This window comes from Phasianus colchicus, chromosome 10 (genome assembly GCF_987193195.1).
Source record: "Phasianus colchicus chromosome 10, bPhaCol1.hap1.1, whole genome shotgun sequence".
In the NCBI taxonomy this organism is placed as follows: domain Eukaryota; kingdom Metazoa; phylum Chordata; class Aves; order Galliformes; family Phasianidae; genus Phasianus; species Phasianus colchicus.
The window spans coordinates 22,852,782-22,868,745 of record NC_143445.1 but is presented as its reverse complement, the minus strand read 5'-3'; the positions used below and the strand labels follow the sequence as shown (position 1 = coordinate 22,868,745).

The window sequence follows — 15,964 nt, the reverse complement described above, 5'->3', positions numbered from 1 at the left end:
GTGCCTAAGAAATGGTACAAAGGGAACTTGCAGTGCCTTGTGCCATCATCTCCTCCCTGGGGAAAACAGCCACCCCTGAGCACACCGTCACACCGAGTGCCAACACAGTTACCTCAGCATGAGCACACTTTTCCTGTTGTTCAGGCAATTAGCAGATAATGCATCTAGTGCCAGTAATTAAATTGTTAAGAGTCTTTGTTCTGGAATGTTTGTTTCTCAGTATCTTTATAAGTATGTTACTGGGACCACTAGCCAAGGTATTACAGTGCAAAGACTGGACACTGCCGAACTACTTTGTACAATTTCCACATCCTTGATATTTCCCTGTTGGAAGCAATTGCTCTACAAAAAAAAAAAGAAAAAAAAAAGAAAAAAAAAAAAAGAAAGAAAGAAAGAAAAAAAAGAATACTGCTTCTTGTCTCAACAGAATGTGATGGTTGATGTTTTTTTCTTCAGAATCTTTCTGTTAGAAGACGTATGGTTTGGTTATGTCTATAAAACTGATGAGTGGTGACATAAATAAAATCTTTGCCTGTAAATTCTGCCTTTTAGCCAGTATTATTGTCAGAATCACTCAGAAATGTCTAGTCAAATACTTCATCAGGTATAGTCCAATACTAAGCCTCAGGTACACCAAACACTGCACAAACTGTTACTGCTTTGTGATTCATAAATGTTTTGCCATCTGTTCCAGTTTGCCCCATGCTGAAGAAACAACCCTCAGAAATCCTTAGCTTTCCAAATAGCATTCAGCACCTGCCAGTAAAGGCATAAGGCCTGGGGCTACGTCAGCCTGTCCTGAGACCTTGAAAGCAGGGAAACGGGGAATCAGTCCCTCCTAGATCCCCTGACCACCCGAGCAGGTGAGAGTGAAGTATTCTAGACCTTAAAAAAGGCAAATTACTCGTCAACCCATGCTGGCTTAGCTCATTTCATCATCTGTGATAAAAAGTAGTACTTGTCACTGCTGAGAATTGCTATTTCTAATTAGGACTAAATTGCCCCATACTTTTCAGCAGTCATGGTAAAGAGGTAGATGTCTAATAGCCGTGGAAATTGGTTTTCCCTCTAAACTCTAGCCACACATCTGCTTATAACAAATTTGAGGCAAATTGGCAAGGTAACCTAATTTTTAAAGATAAAATTACACAGTCCAAAAAGGAGTCATCAGAGCAAAATTCATTTGCTTTCTATAGCAAACAGGTGTTCCTTTTCATTAGAAAATGCGAGGCACTGGATCAACACTTAGATATTCCATAAGAAAGCACTCCAATGTGAAAGTCCAGGTTTACGGTCCTGCTCCGCCCAGCACAGAACAGGACTACTATCCTCAGTCCCCTCTGTCATCACTCACCAGCACTGGACTGCCCCCTATCCTCCTCCCCTCGTGTTTCTACCCCAAACTTGTGAACGTTGCATTGAAATAGATAATGTGCCATAAAAAAAAAAAGAAAGATTCAAGAAAAAATGGTAAAAAAGAAAAGCCTTCAAAAAATTCCAAATTAGCTAATCTACGCATTTTGCTCTTCCACAAAATAAACAACCTGGAATTGTACCATTATAGGAGACAACTCCAAAGCATTATTCTCATTTTTCAGTTTGTAGCCATGCAGGACATCATACACACTGCACAAATCCTTCAGCTTCTCTTCTTGTATGAAAAGGTCTCAGAGGTTTGGCAGTATCTGTCATTTTCTTATGCCTCCACAACAAAACTAATTTTTTTTGTGTGTGTCTTTTAAAGTGTTTCTGAACAGATAAGTTGTCCCACTCGCGATTTCCTTTCAGTTTTTCCTAGCACAGAACTGCATGATGATTTGAGAAAGCTGCAGTAAGGCAGAAGCCATTCATGTGGGCTGTGACAGATAAGAAAATTTATCAAGGGACTCATTAGTTATTATGCCAATGTGAAAGTACAGTTTACTGGATCTAATTCATTACTATATCACACTGGTGTATTGCTTACAAAAAATCATTTTAAAGCAACACTGTGAACTTCATTTACAGAGGACACAGTTATAACACAAAAAAAAATCACACTTTACTGTAAGTGATTTCCCAAATCAAACATCTCAGATTCAATATATTTTTATGGTCATCATTAAGAAAAATAATCAACAGAGGGGAAAAATTGTTTTTAGTAAACTGCACAGTGGACTTGATATATATAAATCATGTCCTTAGATGTTGAATAAACCATAAGCTAAGATGTTCCTTCAAACAGGAAGAGGAATTTTATAAGCATATGCTGCAACTGACACTAATGGAAGAAACTATATAATATATCACTATACCAATGTAACACTTCTTTCTTCCATCCATAGAAAAACAAATGAAAGAGCTATGTTAAGCCATTTCAAAAAAAAAAAAAAAAAGGGGGGGGGGAAGAAAGGAGGGGCAAATCAAATGAAACCAATGAAAACTATAAAACAGACAAGGCTTTCTAATACCTTTGAAGTACAAATATAGACTATTTTGGGGCAGGGGAAAAAATCATATTTGATATAAGTGGGTATCTGGAGCTGAAATTTATCAAGTTAGTGTTCCACAGATAATGGCTTGGGTCATGCAGGGCATCTTTCTTGCACAAAAGATACCTCCTCACGTTCTCAGAGCCATTCTTTATGGGTGAGGTACCAGGAGGATAAGGGGGAACTTTCACTTGTATGATATTACCTCTTATCTCCTTTCAAAAGGTCTTTGTACTTATAAATACACATTGAAAATTGTCATGTGAATAAAAAGAATCCCAAGTGACTACGCAAAATAGGGGAAAGAAATAAATCCAGAGAGTTCACTGAGCACCTGCTTACCCAGGAGCATCACAATATCAATTTCTAAAGATGCAGCAGAGAGGACTTCAGATTCAGGCTAACTATATTTAGTGCTTGCATTTTTACGGCAATACAATAAATATCTGAGACTGATACACAGCAGCAAATAGGATGAATTCCCACAGACTTACTACTTGCAACATATTTCTCCCGTGCTGGCATGACAGAAGTCAGGATTTATTCGCATACTGAGAACATACAGACAGCTGCTCAGACCCCAGGTAAAGCAAGAAATGGTCTAGGCCAGCTATTCACCCATGAATATGTCAGCATGTAGCTATTAATGAACAGTAGCTATTAATGGCAGTGGGGACAGAATGGGTCTCTCCTGGGAGAAGCAGCCACCAGGAGCACAACAAAAGTCAGTTATTTCTCCTTTCTCCCCTTGTACTCTTCCCATTAGAGGGTGATGATCTATTCCTGCTGAGATTTCTCATTTGTGGGACAAATTATTCAGTTTTTCCCATAAGCAACTTGGAAATTTAATTCATTCCAAATTTCCACAGTTCAGCTTTTCCAAGACATTCTGGGCTCTCTTTGCTTGCCAAGTGTTTTGCAAGTTTTACTTGATACAAATGTTTGAAGCTCCAAGGATTTACAACACTGAATATAACTGCTGAAGGACAAGAGAAACTTGGGTCTGAAGGAAGTTTTCTGTCTCACTTTCAGACAAAGATATAAAGTCCTTTCCTCACTGCAAAGCACCTTTTGTTTCTTTGGCAATGACCATGTAGGAGAGCTGCTTCTATCTACTTTCCTACAGCCCTTTGAAGAACTAAGCTGAAGTTGAGGATAGAACCAGGCACTGGTGACAAATCAATTCTTGCCAGAGATGGATTTGTGAGATTCTGCAGGTGATATTACCAGCTGGAAGAAGGAAAAGATATGCCTCCAAAGGACAGTTAGTTACAACTAGATGCATTACGAAGGGATTTAAACCTCCCTATTGCTCGAGGGGGAAGAAATCTCAGTGAAGAAAGATTTGAGTGAGGATATATAGAATGAAAAGCAGAGCTGAAATATAAGAACAGCCCTACGGATTGGATGAAGAGCAAAGCAAAAAGGTCTTTGGTCTGTAGGTCCGTGTTCTTAATCATGGAAACATGTATTCATCTTTCACAGTCATAAGGCTGTGAATCTGCTAGTAACTGAGAACTCTCATTGTTGAAAGGAGTGGCACAATAAGGCACTATAAGGCTTTCAGGATTTTTAAAATAATGTTTGAGAGAATTAATTAATCAGATAAGTAAGGTATAGCTAGAATTATCATGAACAGCACCACAACAGTCCATCTTTCTTAACACTTATCATTCAATATGAATCCAATTACAAAGTCAATTTATAGAAATCAAATAAAAAAACAAAACTTCCTATAAAATAAACATAGCAGACTCATTATTTCATTTTTTTTTTTTCTCTTGCTTTTCTTGAAGACAGAGCAGCAAATGAGCACTCCCTGTGTCAAAAAAGAAGCTGAGCAGGCATGCCTCTCTCCTATTTCAGCAAACTCTGAAGACAAACTACTGTCATATGATGTGATCCTTCCATTTAACTTGCGCAGAATTCTGTCCACATTCCAATTAAAAAAAAATAAAATAAAAAATCAACAGAAGTCCCCTGGCACATTTCAGCAACTTCATTTAAGTCCAGAGGGTCCCAATACACAGAACAACTTCTAGTTGCAACAGATGTCATCCCAGCAGAAAGTCCCCACTCCAGACCTCCAAGTACATTAAGCTGATGTCTACCGGAGTAAAAGGACTGGCACAACTGTGTCTTTAACACATTTTCCCTCTAAGTCCTTTATCAAAATTGTTAGCAAAATTTCTTACATTTATTGAGTCTGATCTAAGTAGTAAACTACAAAAATTAAATTAACGTCATTCTCAGTAACATTTAGAAATTGCAAGCTAAGCAGCTGCCACTTATCCCTAGTAATTCAAAGTATATTACATTGAAAGAAGACTTACAATAACACATATTGATTTTGCCAGGTTTTTTTTTTTCTTTCCCCAAGAAACATATGCTGTGTGTTCTATATTTGTGGGACTCCATATACTCAGGTTTCATTGCAATAGCTTTGACTCTTCACAAACAGATGTTGAGGGAAAATAGCTTAACAGAACATGCAATAAAAACTTTCTCAGATCAAAATGTTGGATAAAGAAAAATCTTGTGTGTAATATACTAAACTAAAAGCTCTGATTGTACATTTTTATACAGAACTGAAAACCAATGCTTGATGACATTTGTGGAAATATTGCTGTTATGCAGGAAAAAAAATCACCAAGTTCTAAGTATTATGTTAATTGAAGTATGGCAACACTGTAAGCTTTCTTAAATGCAAAGTATTTCTATAATTGATTTTACCCAAAGGCCAGATTCAAATTAACATCTCAATAGTTAGCCAAAATAATTTGAAAAGTGATGAAACAACATAATGAATGTTTTTAATGTACTCTTCAAAATAACAAAATGGCAAGTGATTCCTAATTCCAAATCAAAGTATTGGAATATCATCCTGAGACCGACAGAGTTCTCTGCAATTTTCTGTAATTTCTGTAATATCATAACAGTAGAATCTAGCTTATTAAAATACTTTGCTCATGATTAAGCCTAATGACAGTCCTCAGTCTACTTTCCTGTGTGAGCAGATAAAAGTTAAATCCTTAGCATACAGAACCACCATTGTTCCTATAGCCTTTCCCATTATGAAAATAATTGGATCTATAAAGTCGAGACAGAACAGCACATGAAAACTGGCATGAAGTCTTTTAAAATGCATACACATACACATTTTAATCTTGTATTTAGTAGTAATACTGGTTCAAAGCATGCTACTAACCACTTCAAGGATTTTAGGTTCCAGTTTACCACATGAAAAAAAAGAGACAAATTATATTGGAATATTTCAATAATTACTTTCAATTTACTTCAGAAATACCCACACAGACTCTTCGAATTTCCTCTACAACAAACCTTCTTAATCCTGGGTATATAAATTCTGCCACTTCTGAACTACTACTGATCAAAAAATGTGCAATGCATTTCCTTTACCATGAAAAAAGAACTTTCACTGCTCTGGGTCACTTCCAGAAGCCAGAAATAAGTCAAATTCCTCCTTCATGGAGAAGCAACTTTAAAAAATTGGCAGGAAAACCTAGTTTCTTCCACATTCATTGCACGAGAAAAGTGATCGTACTCTCGTACAAAAGTGTTTTATAAACTTTCAAATCAGCGGAAAGTTTCTGTATGGAAAAAGAAATAATAAAATAAAAATAAAAGCCAGTCAGGGTTTCAGTAGGCAATTCATAACACTTCATATCCATACCCAAGTTAATAGGTAGTATGTATTAAAATACTTTTTTCAATTCAGCAAATTTTTAAAAACATTTTGGGAGGAGGAGTTATCCTCCTGATTATGTTCTTAAAACAGTCTCTCATAGTTCAGTTTTCAGTTTTCCCCTCTAAAAGCACACAAACTAAAGGCTGACATCGCACTCACAGGCTGAAAATAGAGGGCAAAGATTCATCTATTTGCCACAGATCAGACAGGGATTTCACGGAGATCCAATTACTACAGACCAAAATCTAACACTTTGCTCTTCAACAATGTTATCTGATGATTGACTGCATTAGTAAATCTGATACTTTCTCCTATATTCAATCTGAATAGTTCGTGTTTTTTCAGTTTACATACATGAAAGGTAACATAAATATACTGAGCAAATACATTACTGATCCTCTTCAAATAAACATATTTCCATAAGACAACAACTAAGACAAATCCACATTATTATAAGTATCATTCATGAAGAAAAATCCAAGGTTTGTAAGTAAAAATAAATAAAATTTTAAAATTAACAGGAATTCTTAACATTCACATCTGATGGCTCTAAGTAAAAAAAAATATTAAAACACATACCTGTATATTTGTTGAATATTTTCAGCTTTGATTTCCTTGAGGATTTCATGGTAGTTATGAGGGTTATTTGGTTCTGGAGATGCTGGAGGAGAAGGGCATTTCTTGCCCGCATAATATCCTATCACAATTCCAAAAATAAATAAAATTAAAGCAGCACAAAATACTTTCAGTATCTGAAAAAAACTGCAGCGGTGGCTCTTTGGTGACTGTCTTGAATAGTGCGAGATGTACTCAGGGTCTTCCTGAAGTCTCTGGAATCTTCCCTTAGGAGAAGCTGATGGCTGGATGGGCTCAAGATCGAGGTCAGGGCTCTGCGAGTTTCCCAGATGATGCTGGACTGCCCCATCCAGTCGGAAATGGTCAAAGCCAGGCTCCTCCAGCTCTTTTTCCATGTCCCATTCCAGTTCTAGTGCTGTGGCCTGGAGGTCATCACTGTCAAGGTATTGGCCCTGGGTTCTCTGGTCCGCATTCACTTTGTGGTAGGCCATCTTTTTAACTATGAAAACAAATTTTAAAAACAAAGAAACAAACTTGAGTGTTTGCTTTCTCATGTCTGTGTAAACAACCTATTTATGTCTCCTTTGCAAACCAGGGAGAACTGAAAATACATATTAAAAAGCAGAAACTCAGTTTCACTCTATTTCCATCTTCCCATTATTCGTTGTAGGATCAGTAGTCCCACAATAAACATCGAAGAGGAAATAAGATATTTAAAGGAATACAATATATTGAAGGATATGAGTAAAGGGAATTGATGAGTACCAATGGCAAAACACAAAAGTTAGTCCATTATTTTTGTCAGTCTCAAGATAGTAATAAAAATTTGAGTGAAGGTACAGAATTTCCAAAACAATTATTTATTATCTGAAAGTCATTTTAAAGCTTAACTGTGCACATCAATTTTATTGCACACACTGTACAAAATAATGCTGCTAAAATAAAGTTGGAAAAATAAAAATAACACTTGCCTGGTCTGACTCTAAACATGAGGAAATGAGAAGTTAAAAAAGAAATTTCAGAGTAACGTTCTACTTATACATCAATAAACGACGACTTCTTAGATGGAAGATTCTATTATTTATAGGTATTTTAAATGCATAGTTCCTGAATGACTGATGAATTTACTTAGAAATTGTCCCAGCTGTTTTGCTCCACTTATTTTTCCCAATTTAATGAATAAAAATCACTGCCAGATACATATTTACAACAAAATCAGTCCTTTAATAGCGTGGCATACTTCTAGATACTTCGAAGGAAGTACAAGCCGTCCAAGAGAAACTGACCTCCAGTACAAACATTCAAAGTCAATTTCCAACAAATCATTTTTAACAGACTGTGTCAGTGGGGTGCCATTTTCCTCCATACTTTGACAATAGCTATTCCATCACATAAGTACCCGTAATCAAGGGCTTTTCTAACTTCAGACTCATCAACTAGAATAAACTGATAAAGATATTAAACTTCTTGCAGCGGCAGATATCAAACCAAACCCTACACTACATTATCCCTCCATTTTGACATTTTAAGGCATTTTCTAAGGAGTACCTCCAGATAACATTGTTGGGGCCACACAACAGATGAACCCAGTCTAAAAGCAGAGAAGAATTTAGCTTGTTTGAAAGCTTTTTTGAAGAGAACAAAAATTAGAAATCATTGACATAATGAACAGCCTATTGTTCACCAAAAGTCTGTCTCGCTCTCTACCAATTTACAGACTCTATTTCCTTGTGCAGGCATATAAATATCCCTTGCCTATGCTTGTTAGAGCAGTCCAGTAACAGCAAAGACAGCACATAGCTGAGGTACGTGTTTCAGGTTTGCCTACTATACACACTTTGCATATCAGCTCTCCACCTGCAGTCCAAATACTTCTATTTGCAGTGGAAGCAAGAGTATAAAGTGAGCTGAATTAAGTTAAAGCACATTGCATAATTTTAAGCACATTTGAATCAATGGACATGCATGCTTTTCAGACATCCAAATGTTGCTGGAAAACCCACAGGGAATCTTTTAAAATCATGCTAGTGTCCTTCAGGATCAAAAATGGTTAGCAAAAATATCTTCCCTGAAAATATGTAGATAGTTCAGAGCTTCACAGATTCTGGTCAATTTAGCAATCACTTAAGTGCTGCCATTCTGAGGTACCTTTGTGCATCTTGCCATGATGCATGCTTAAAATTATGCATACGCTTCATTGCTTTGCAGATCAGAGAACAAAGTGGAAAAAATTTTGTAGCTAAAGTCCTATAAAATAATACATTATAATTTTTCCAAGTGAATAATCACATATTCATAAAAATATTAGTTTCAAGGGACCTTTGGAGATTATCTAGTCCAGAATCTTACTCAAAGCAGGATCATTGCCAGGCACATTACGGTGTTGTCCTGCTGAACCTTGAAAACTTCTCAGGACAGAGAGGCCAGCACCTTTCTGTTAAGCTGTGGGACTTCTGAAAATTTTCCTAACATCAGCCTGAACTTCATGTGCCACAACTTGCCCTTACTTTTACAGCCTGCCACTACCAAAGAGAGTTTGCTGTCGCATTTCCTTTGTCAGTAGAAGAAACAAGCCCGAAATCAGGAACCATTTGCCTGCAGTCTCCCAGTTTCTCAGCATCCTTCTTAACAGAAGAATCCAAAGCTGGACACAAGAACTCAGTTGTGACCTTGCAGTACAGGAGAGCAGTAATATTCCTAGATATGCTAAGCCACAGACAGGGGACTGCCTGTCTCAATCACAGCACCGCTCCATTTGGCACCCCATAATGCTTACCCCAGAGTGCTGGTCTACAGTGCACTACGTCAACCTATTCTTCCCCAGCTGGACTTCGCTTCAAAATCTCCTACGATTCCAGTTTTTGGGGAAGACGCTGAATAATGTCAGCTTCAGAACTGGTCTGCTGATGCACTGTGCTCATTTTACCAGGCACCAAACAGCCATCAAGTACTAATAAATATCCTTGGAAAGCAGAACCAACCAATCTTCAAGCTATTTATCTTTCCTTTTGCTCTGTCTCCTCCTATTTTGTTGGTGAAGGGAATAATTTGCAAACCATCAGTGACATAAGACACTATTAGGTAATAACAACTGCCCAACAGGTTCATCTTCCCAACACCATTTCATACTGCTTTCTACTAGAAAATAATTAAAAGATGAGTGTTTCGCCCTTCAAAAGCAAAGCAAATCTCTTCTATATAATTTTGACTCCAGAATTAATGGAGTCATTTAATACAAGGCTTTAGTCAAATAAACTCCTAGCAGGTTATGGCAGTATTACCCACGGAATAAGAATTAAAGGCAGTTTTAAAACGTAGTTGTATGGCTAATGATCTTGCTGAATTTATAAATAGCATCCATTATATATCAGTAATACTTAAAGTTTTCTCTGCATTTATGACATTTTAAAAACATGTGCTATTGTTCAATGAAGTGTATTAATAAAGGTTATTTAAATCTCTACATATAAATACATAATAAAAATTCATACAAAATTTCTTTAAATGGTTGTTAATGCAGTGAGTAGTAACTGCACTCCACAGCATAATATCTCAGGAACTCAACTTGCATACAAAGTACCAAAATCAGTCACCACACTTCAGAAAAAAAAAAAAAGCTAAATGAACTGAAATAACAAAAAAAAAAAAATCATACTTTTCAGCATCTTACTTGAGACAGACTTTGGTGGGATCTGCTTAGCAATGAACGTGGTATAGTTGAAGAATACAAAGAAAGCAAGAACAGCCCCAGTTAAGGTCTTCATTTTTATAGTAATATATCTAAGTTCATTATTTGAATTTAAAGACACAACAAAACTTAGCAAGAAGCACCTGAGATCAGATCCCATAGTGTATTTTAAAGTGATGTTAGAAAGCTATCGCCTGGTTCTGAATGACATAAATATATTTTTTTGTATATTAGCAGGCCTACTTGGCTGGTTAAAGGGGCACCATGACTTGAAGATTATGTGTTAAATATAATTCTAGGTAAGAATTAGAAGGATAAAGAAAACATTACAAAGAGAACAACAACATAAAAATAGGCAATAGAAAGAAGGATAAACTATTAAGTCAAGAAAAGCCACTGTGATACTCTAGCTCATCCTTCTCAATAACAAAGACCATAAAACAATACATACTTCTGAAAACTTCAGGAGACACAAAATCCAACCCATCTGCTAGCAAGCTGTTTCGACATTTAATTGCCGCTAAATACATATTTTATTATAAAGATAAAAGAACAATTGTAAAATGCCAGAAGTCTGAATATGCTCAAAGTAACCTTGAAAGCTGTTTTAGAGAGACAACAAAGCGGATCATAAATTGTGGAATACTGGACATAGCAAACTGATGACCAATTAAACTCATGCCCCTTTCTATACTTCCTCTTATTTGTGTGGAGAATATTTATAGTGAACTATCAAATCAATGCTAAATATCCTTTCAGTTGAACGTACACAAGAAATTAAGAGAGTTAACCTTAACAGATCATTATTTCCTTAGAAAGCCCATTTCAAAACTACCTATTCTTTGATGTTAAAATAATGCATTCACCTTCTGTCTGGTGGGTACAGCTTGTTATGAAACCACCAGAAACCTCTTATGATGTTTTTCCTACTTTAATCCCTTATCAATGAAGCCTTTGAAGGCTATCTAATGAGGACTACATAAAAGGTGTTGCATCTATATCACACTGGCTCTCTCTAATACCTGCCCTACAGAAAGGTCAACTAACATGAATAGAACATGAAACCAACAGAGAAATATGAATATATTGCAGTAAATTCCCTTATCTTTGTGACAAGTGTTGTAGTTGTTAAATCCAGTTTACAAGCAGAGGATTCAGACATGTTCACAGCAGGAAGAGTGGCAAGCATTAACATGCTGCCCAGAGTGAACACCCCATTGGTCCATTTGGTGTTCTGTCCTGAAAAAGCAACTTTTACCTAGGAAATGTAATAAAGGTATTACATCCTCTTTGTATAAATCAGAAAAAGAAAAATCTGGGGTTGTTTTCTAATGGTTCTCCTTTTGATTCTTCTCTCTCTATTCTCTACACAGGGAATACAAAACAGATATGTCACCTGTTGGAAGGGCAAATAGCTGCACTCGTTCCAGAAATCAACACCCACCACAGATGCATGTCTTTCAAACGTATTTGACAGCTATTTAGTATTTTGTTGAGATGATGCCAAATTTCAGGCCTATACACATTTCTTCAGATACAAAGCCCTGAAAAAACGATTGCTTGCAGAAGAGATTATGATGTCCTTGTCGACAGCAACATTACGCTAATTCAAAAAATAATATTATTTTTCCATCATCTCTCCTGTAATTTTCTTCAGTAATGATTTTTCCTTTCCTTACGTTTGGGATATGGGGTTGGCAACCAATTTAGTTACAGCAGAAAAAGTTCTTTGTCGCAACAACCATATGAAAAACCAATGGCAAAATCAATCTGCTGTTCCTGCTTCCTTCACTATCTGGCTCAAGATGAGAACAGTCAAAGAAAAAACTGTGCAATACTGTAAAGTAAGAAACAACAGGCAGATCAAATGTAAGAAAAATGAGTAGAGCACGGTAAACCATTACATTAAAGTTGTCTGTTCATATAACATTACTCAGCCTTCACTTGGCTTCCATTCCCAGAGCAGATCTTTCCTCTGGTTCTGGTGGTTACTGCTCAGTTTTCCAGGCACTCTGCGTGATCTGGAGGTTAGCAGCAACCTCCTCTGCGTAAGAATCAATCTCCTCCAAAGTATTCTGTGAACCTTAATCTTTCCCTTTTCCCATTCTTCCTCAGGCCAAGTGGCTATACAACAAACTAACATATTCAATCTTCTTGCATATATATATGTATATATTTTTTTTTTCCATAGTCAAGGTTTCATCAAAAATACATTTTTCACTATGTTCACCTAGATGTTGTAATTGCCTCTAAAAGAAAAATGAAGCAAAACCTCAAAGCTTTACCAAGAAAAACCAAAACTGTTATTGGGGCATTTGCATTTTGGCTTACAGTTGAATTTTATGAGAAATAAAACTACGGTAAATATTGTTTAACTTGAAAATGCTGACAGCAGTAGCTGCAATAACAGGCCCTAGCAGCTTTTAAGAAAGTTAATTTTGTATGACTCATTCTGTGCTGTACAATATATTTTTTTTTTCCCAGTCATTTGTTTGGACACATTTCACTTCGATATATATATTTTTTCCCCAATTGCTTTTTGCTCTTTAATTACAGTCAATCACAACTGAATTACTGTTAAAAGAATAAAAATAATTTTAACAACTAAAATCTGAAAAAAATATACATTGGAAAGCTCTTATACTCTAAATCAGCTTAGCTAGCAGGAGTCCACTACAGTTTAAAATGTACAAACTAATATAAAAAAATAATTCAGGGCTGATTCCATTTCTTAAAAAAAAAAAAAAAAAAAAACCTTAAGAAAAACCCAAACCACCACCACTAACAACAGTACTTTCCAAGATCTGCTTCTGCTGAAGAAACCGGAGCTAATAGCAGTAGGAAGAAGAGCAGAACAATTCACCTACCAGCTCCCTTCTGCTCCTGCAGATACAACACAAAACCACGTCATCTACACCAGTTCTCAGAATTTAGGATTAACTTGACAAACTTTTATGGTTACAGGACATAAATCATGGAGTCATCTAAGCTCTATGCTTTTCCAGTAGGAAGTAAACATAAGTTAATCAGTAGACAAATTAGTAAGTAATTAAGTAAATTTTATTAGTGATTAATCACCGTATCAGCAAGATTTCACACTGAAATCAGAGAGATAAATGATATATGAAGCCCACTGTCTCAAGTTCAGAGTAATTTTTTTTTATAAAACCAGATTTTAAATGAAATATTTAGAATGTTGATGAACACAGTAATATGGTTCCACTGTCACCATGCTCTCATCTTCTAACTTGCGATAGAAAAAGCAGGTCAGTACTTACAAAACAAACAAACAACCTTGTCTCAGAGTGTATTTTATAAAAGAATAATTTCATTTCTTGCTCAGTGGGTTTTTATTGAGCTTTATCAATTTCAAAAATGACACAGAGCCCTTAAAGATAATGTATTATGGAGCTGAGGATGGCAACATTTACAATTTAGCTTTATTGGAATTTTACTATATTTTGATAGATGACAGTCTTAATGCTTCCATGCATGGTTTATAGCAGAAAACACAGCAAGGCAGCAGCATCATCATCTGCTTTTCTGAATAATCTGTATCCACAGAATTCAGAAAATAAGCAAGTTTACTTCACAATCAGATCAAATTTATTTTCTGGGTGAACTCTCAAATGTTAAAACTCAACTACACAGAGTAAGGTTGCCACGGCAACTGCTACTGCAAACCAAGATGGGAACATGTTCTTGAAAGCCAGTTTAAATCTGCCCTCCCCCTATCCTCCCTCCTCCCTCCCCACACACAGACACTGAGGCACACCGACACTCCAGAACCCCAAGAGAAGGCAATAATGCTATCAGCAGCTATCCACCATGGCAAGCCTAGAGGACATCCACTGTAACTACTTTCTCAGGCCGGTGTGTGACAGTACCAGGGGATTTCTACACATTGAGGCCATACATGAAACCATGGAGCCATTATTCTTTTTTGCAGGGTCTCAACAAGGAAACATTAATTTGCCATGTGAAGTAATGTTAGAAGATTTAACATCCCTATAGCCATAGGCAAAGAGTGCAGTGGTAATACGTTTGGTGGCCTTTGACCTTTCTGTTTTGTTTTGCATGGTGGTTTTTTTCCTAAATCTCCACTGAAATAAGCTGTCAAGTTTGAGAAATGTCAAAGTTTGGTCATTTGAGTCTGCCCAGAGGTGTAATTTTGCATGGTGTACAATTCCTGTGAATTTATCACATTCTTTCACACACAGTCAATGTGGTGTGACATTCAGCATCCTGAGCACGCTGATGTCTACACGCTGAAATGAGTTCATGCTTTTTCTTTAAAGCAAAAACCGAGGTGCGTTAGTTCAGGTCAACTGAGGAATCCTTAATGGATTCATGAAACAAAGAATCAAAAGGAAGCACCCCTTGCCTCTACCTCTTAGGCTATATATCTGTTACACAGTCCTGCCATGCTCCTGATCCAGTCTTCCACGCTAGGCAGCAGCGAGGTCAGCATCTTGCATTGAAAACTGATTCATTCGTTTACTTGAGGATCACTCACTTTGCAAACGTGTTCAAGATTGTTTCAGTAAATCTGCATGTAAAACTCCATAGAGCAGTATTTTTACAGGAGAGATTTACACCTTGGTGCTATCCCTTCCAGAACTATATCCCAAAAAGCAGCCAGATCTGATGGACTTTTCTGCCAAACTCCACCTCATAATGACCACAGCCCAGGGAAAAAAGGCACTGTTGCTTCCAGGATATGTGGTTTGTTGTTTCATCTTTAGCCGCTATGTGATAGACTCTCAGACATCAATTATGCACATTTCTCAGCCTTGCTGAGATGGATGAAGATATATCACACTGAATAAACTAGACAAGTCTATTATCCTAAAGAAGACCTCAATTCTCATTTGCTCATTTCAGCCTTTTATAGTCGCTTTTGACACCCACAAGTTGGCAGATAAACTTTTATATATTCAAAATTTATCACACACTGCTATTAGGCTGAACTCTGAGCAGTTCTTATTAACACCATTAGTCTGTACTAATGAAATTAAAGTAATAATTTCTTAAAAAGTAAATTTAATACTTTACCACAAATAAAGCAGCCTTAGAGAGGAACATAATAAATACTTCACAATATAAAATAAACAAATCAGCTCCTTTAGAGGAAAAGTTTTTGAAAAACGTATTTGATCTTTTAGACCTTTGTGCACAGCTATTAGAACTTAAATAGCTTACACTGCAGTATTTTTTGAGTTAAAGACCTTAACAATTGAAGATAAACAAAGAACAAAAACAAGGGGAAAAGAAACATTTGTGAAACACAGAGCTTATTACACTGAGTTAAAGGAAGCTGTAAGCTGTATAATAGCCCTGATACTAAGACGTATTACAGCACTTGCCATCTAAATTGCAAGAGTGGTACAGGAACAGGAGGACCAATGGTTTGCACTAACTCAGCTTTATACCATCAGTTAAATGTGTGCTGATGGTCTTGTAAGATGCTGGATACCTGAGCTCAGGTACATACTCTCATTCAACATCTCTCTTTAAAAC

At 36.5% G+C, this 15,964-nt stretch overlaps 1 protein-coding gene across 14 annotated transcripts in view; it reads right to left on the bottom strand.

The window, feature by feature from the left end:
- NAALADL2 (N-acetylated alpha-linked acidic dipeptidase like 2) overlaps positions 1–15,964 on the bottom strand; it is a 411,612-nt gene that overhangs the window by 207,453 nt on the left and 188,195 nt on the right. For all 14 annotated transcript variants that reach the window (XR_016469794.1, XR_016469793.1, XR_016469789.1 and 11 more), the window contains one exon: positions 6,760–7,255. Coding sequence is in view for 3 of the 14 variants with exons in the window: in XM_090147729.1 (XP_090003855.1) it covers positions 6,760–7,247 (488 nt within the window). In the remaining 11 variants the exon portion in view is untranslated. The remainder of the gene's footprint in view (positions 1–6,759; positions 7,256–15,964) is intronic.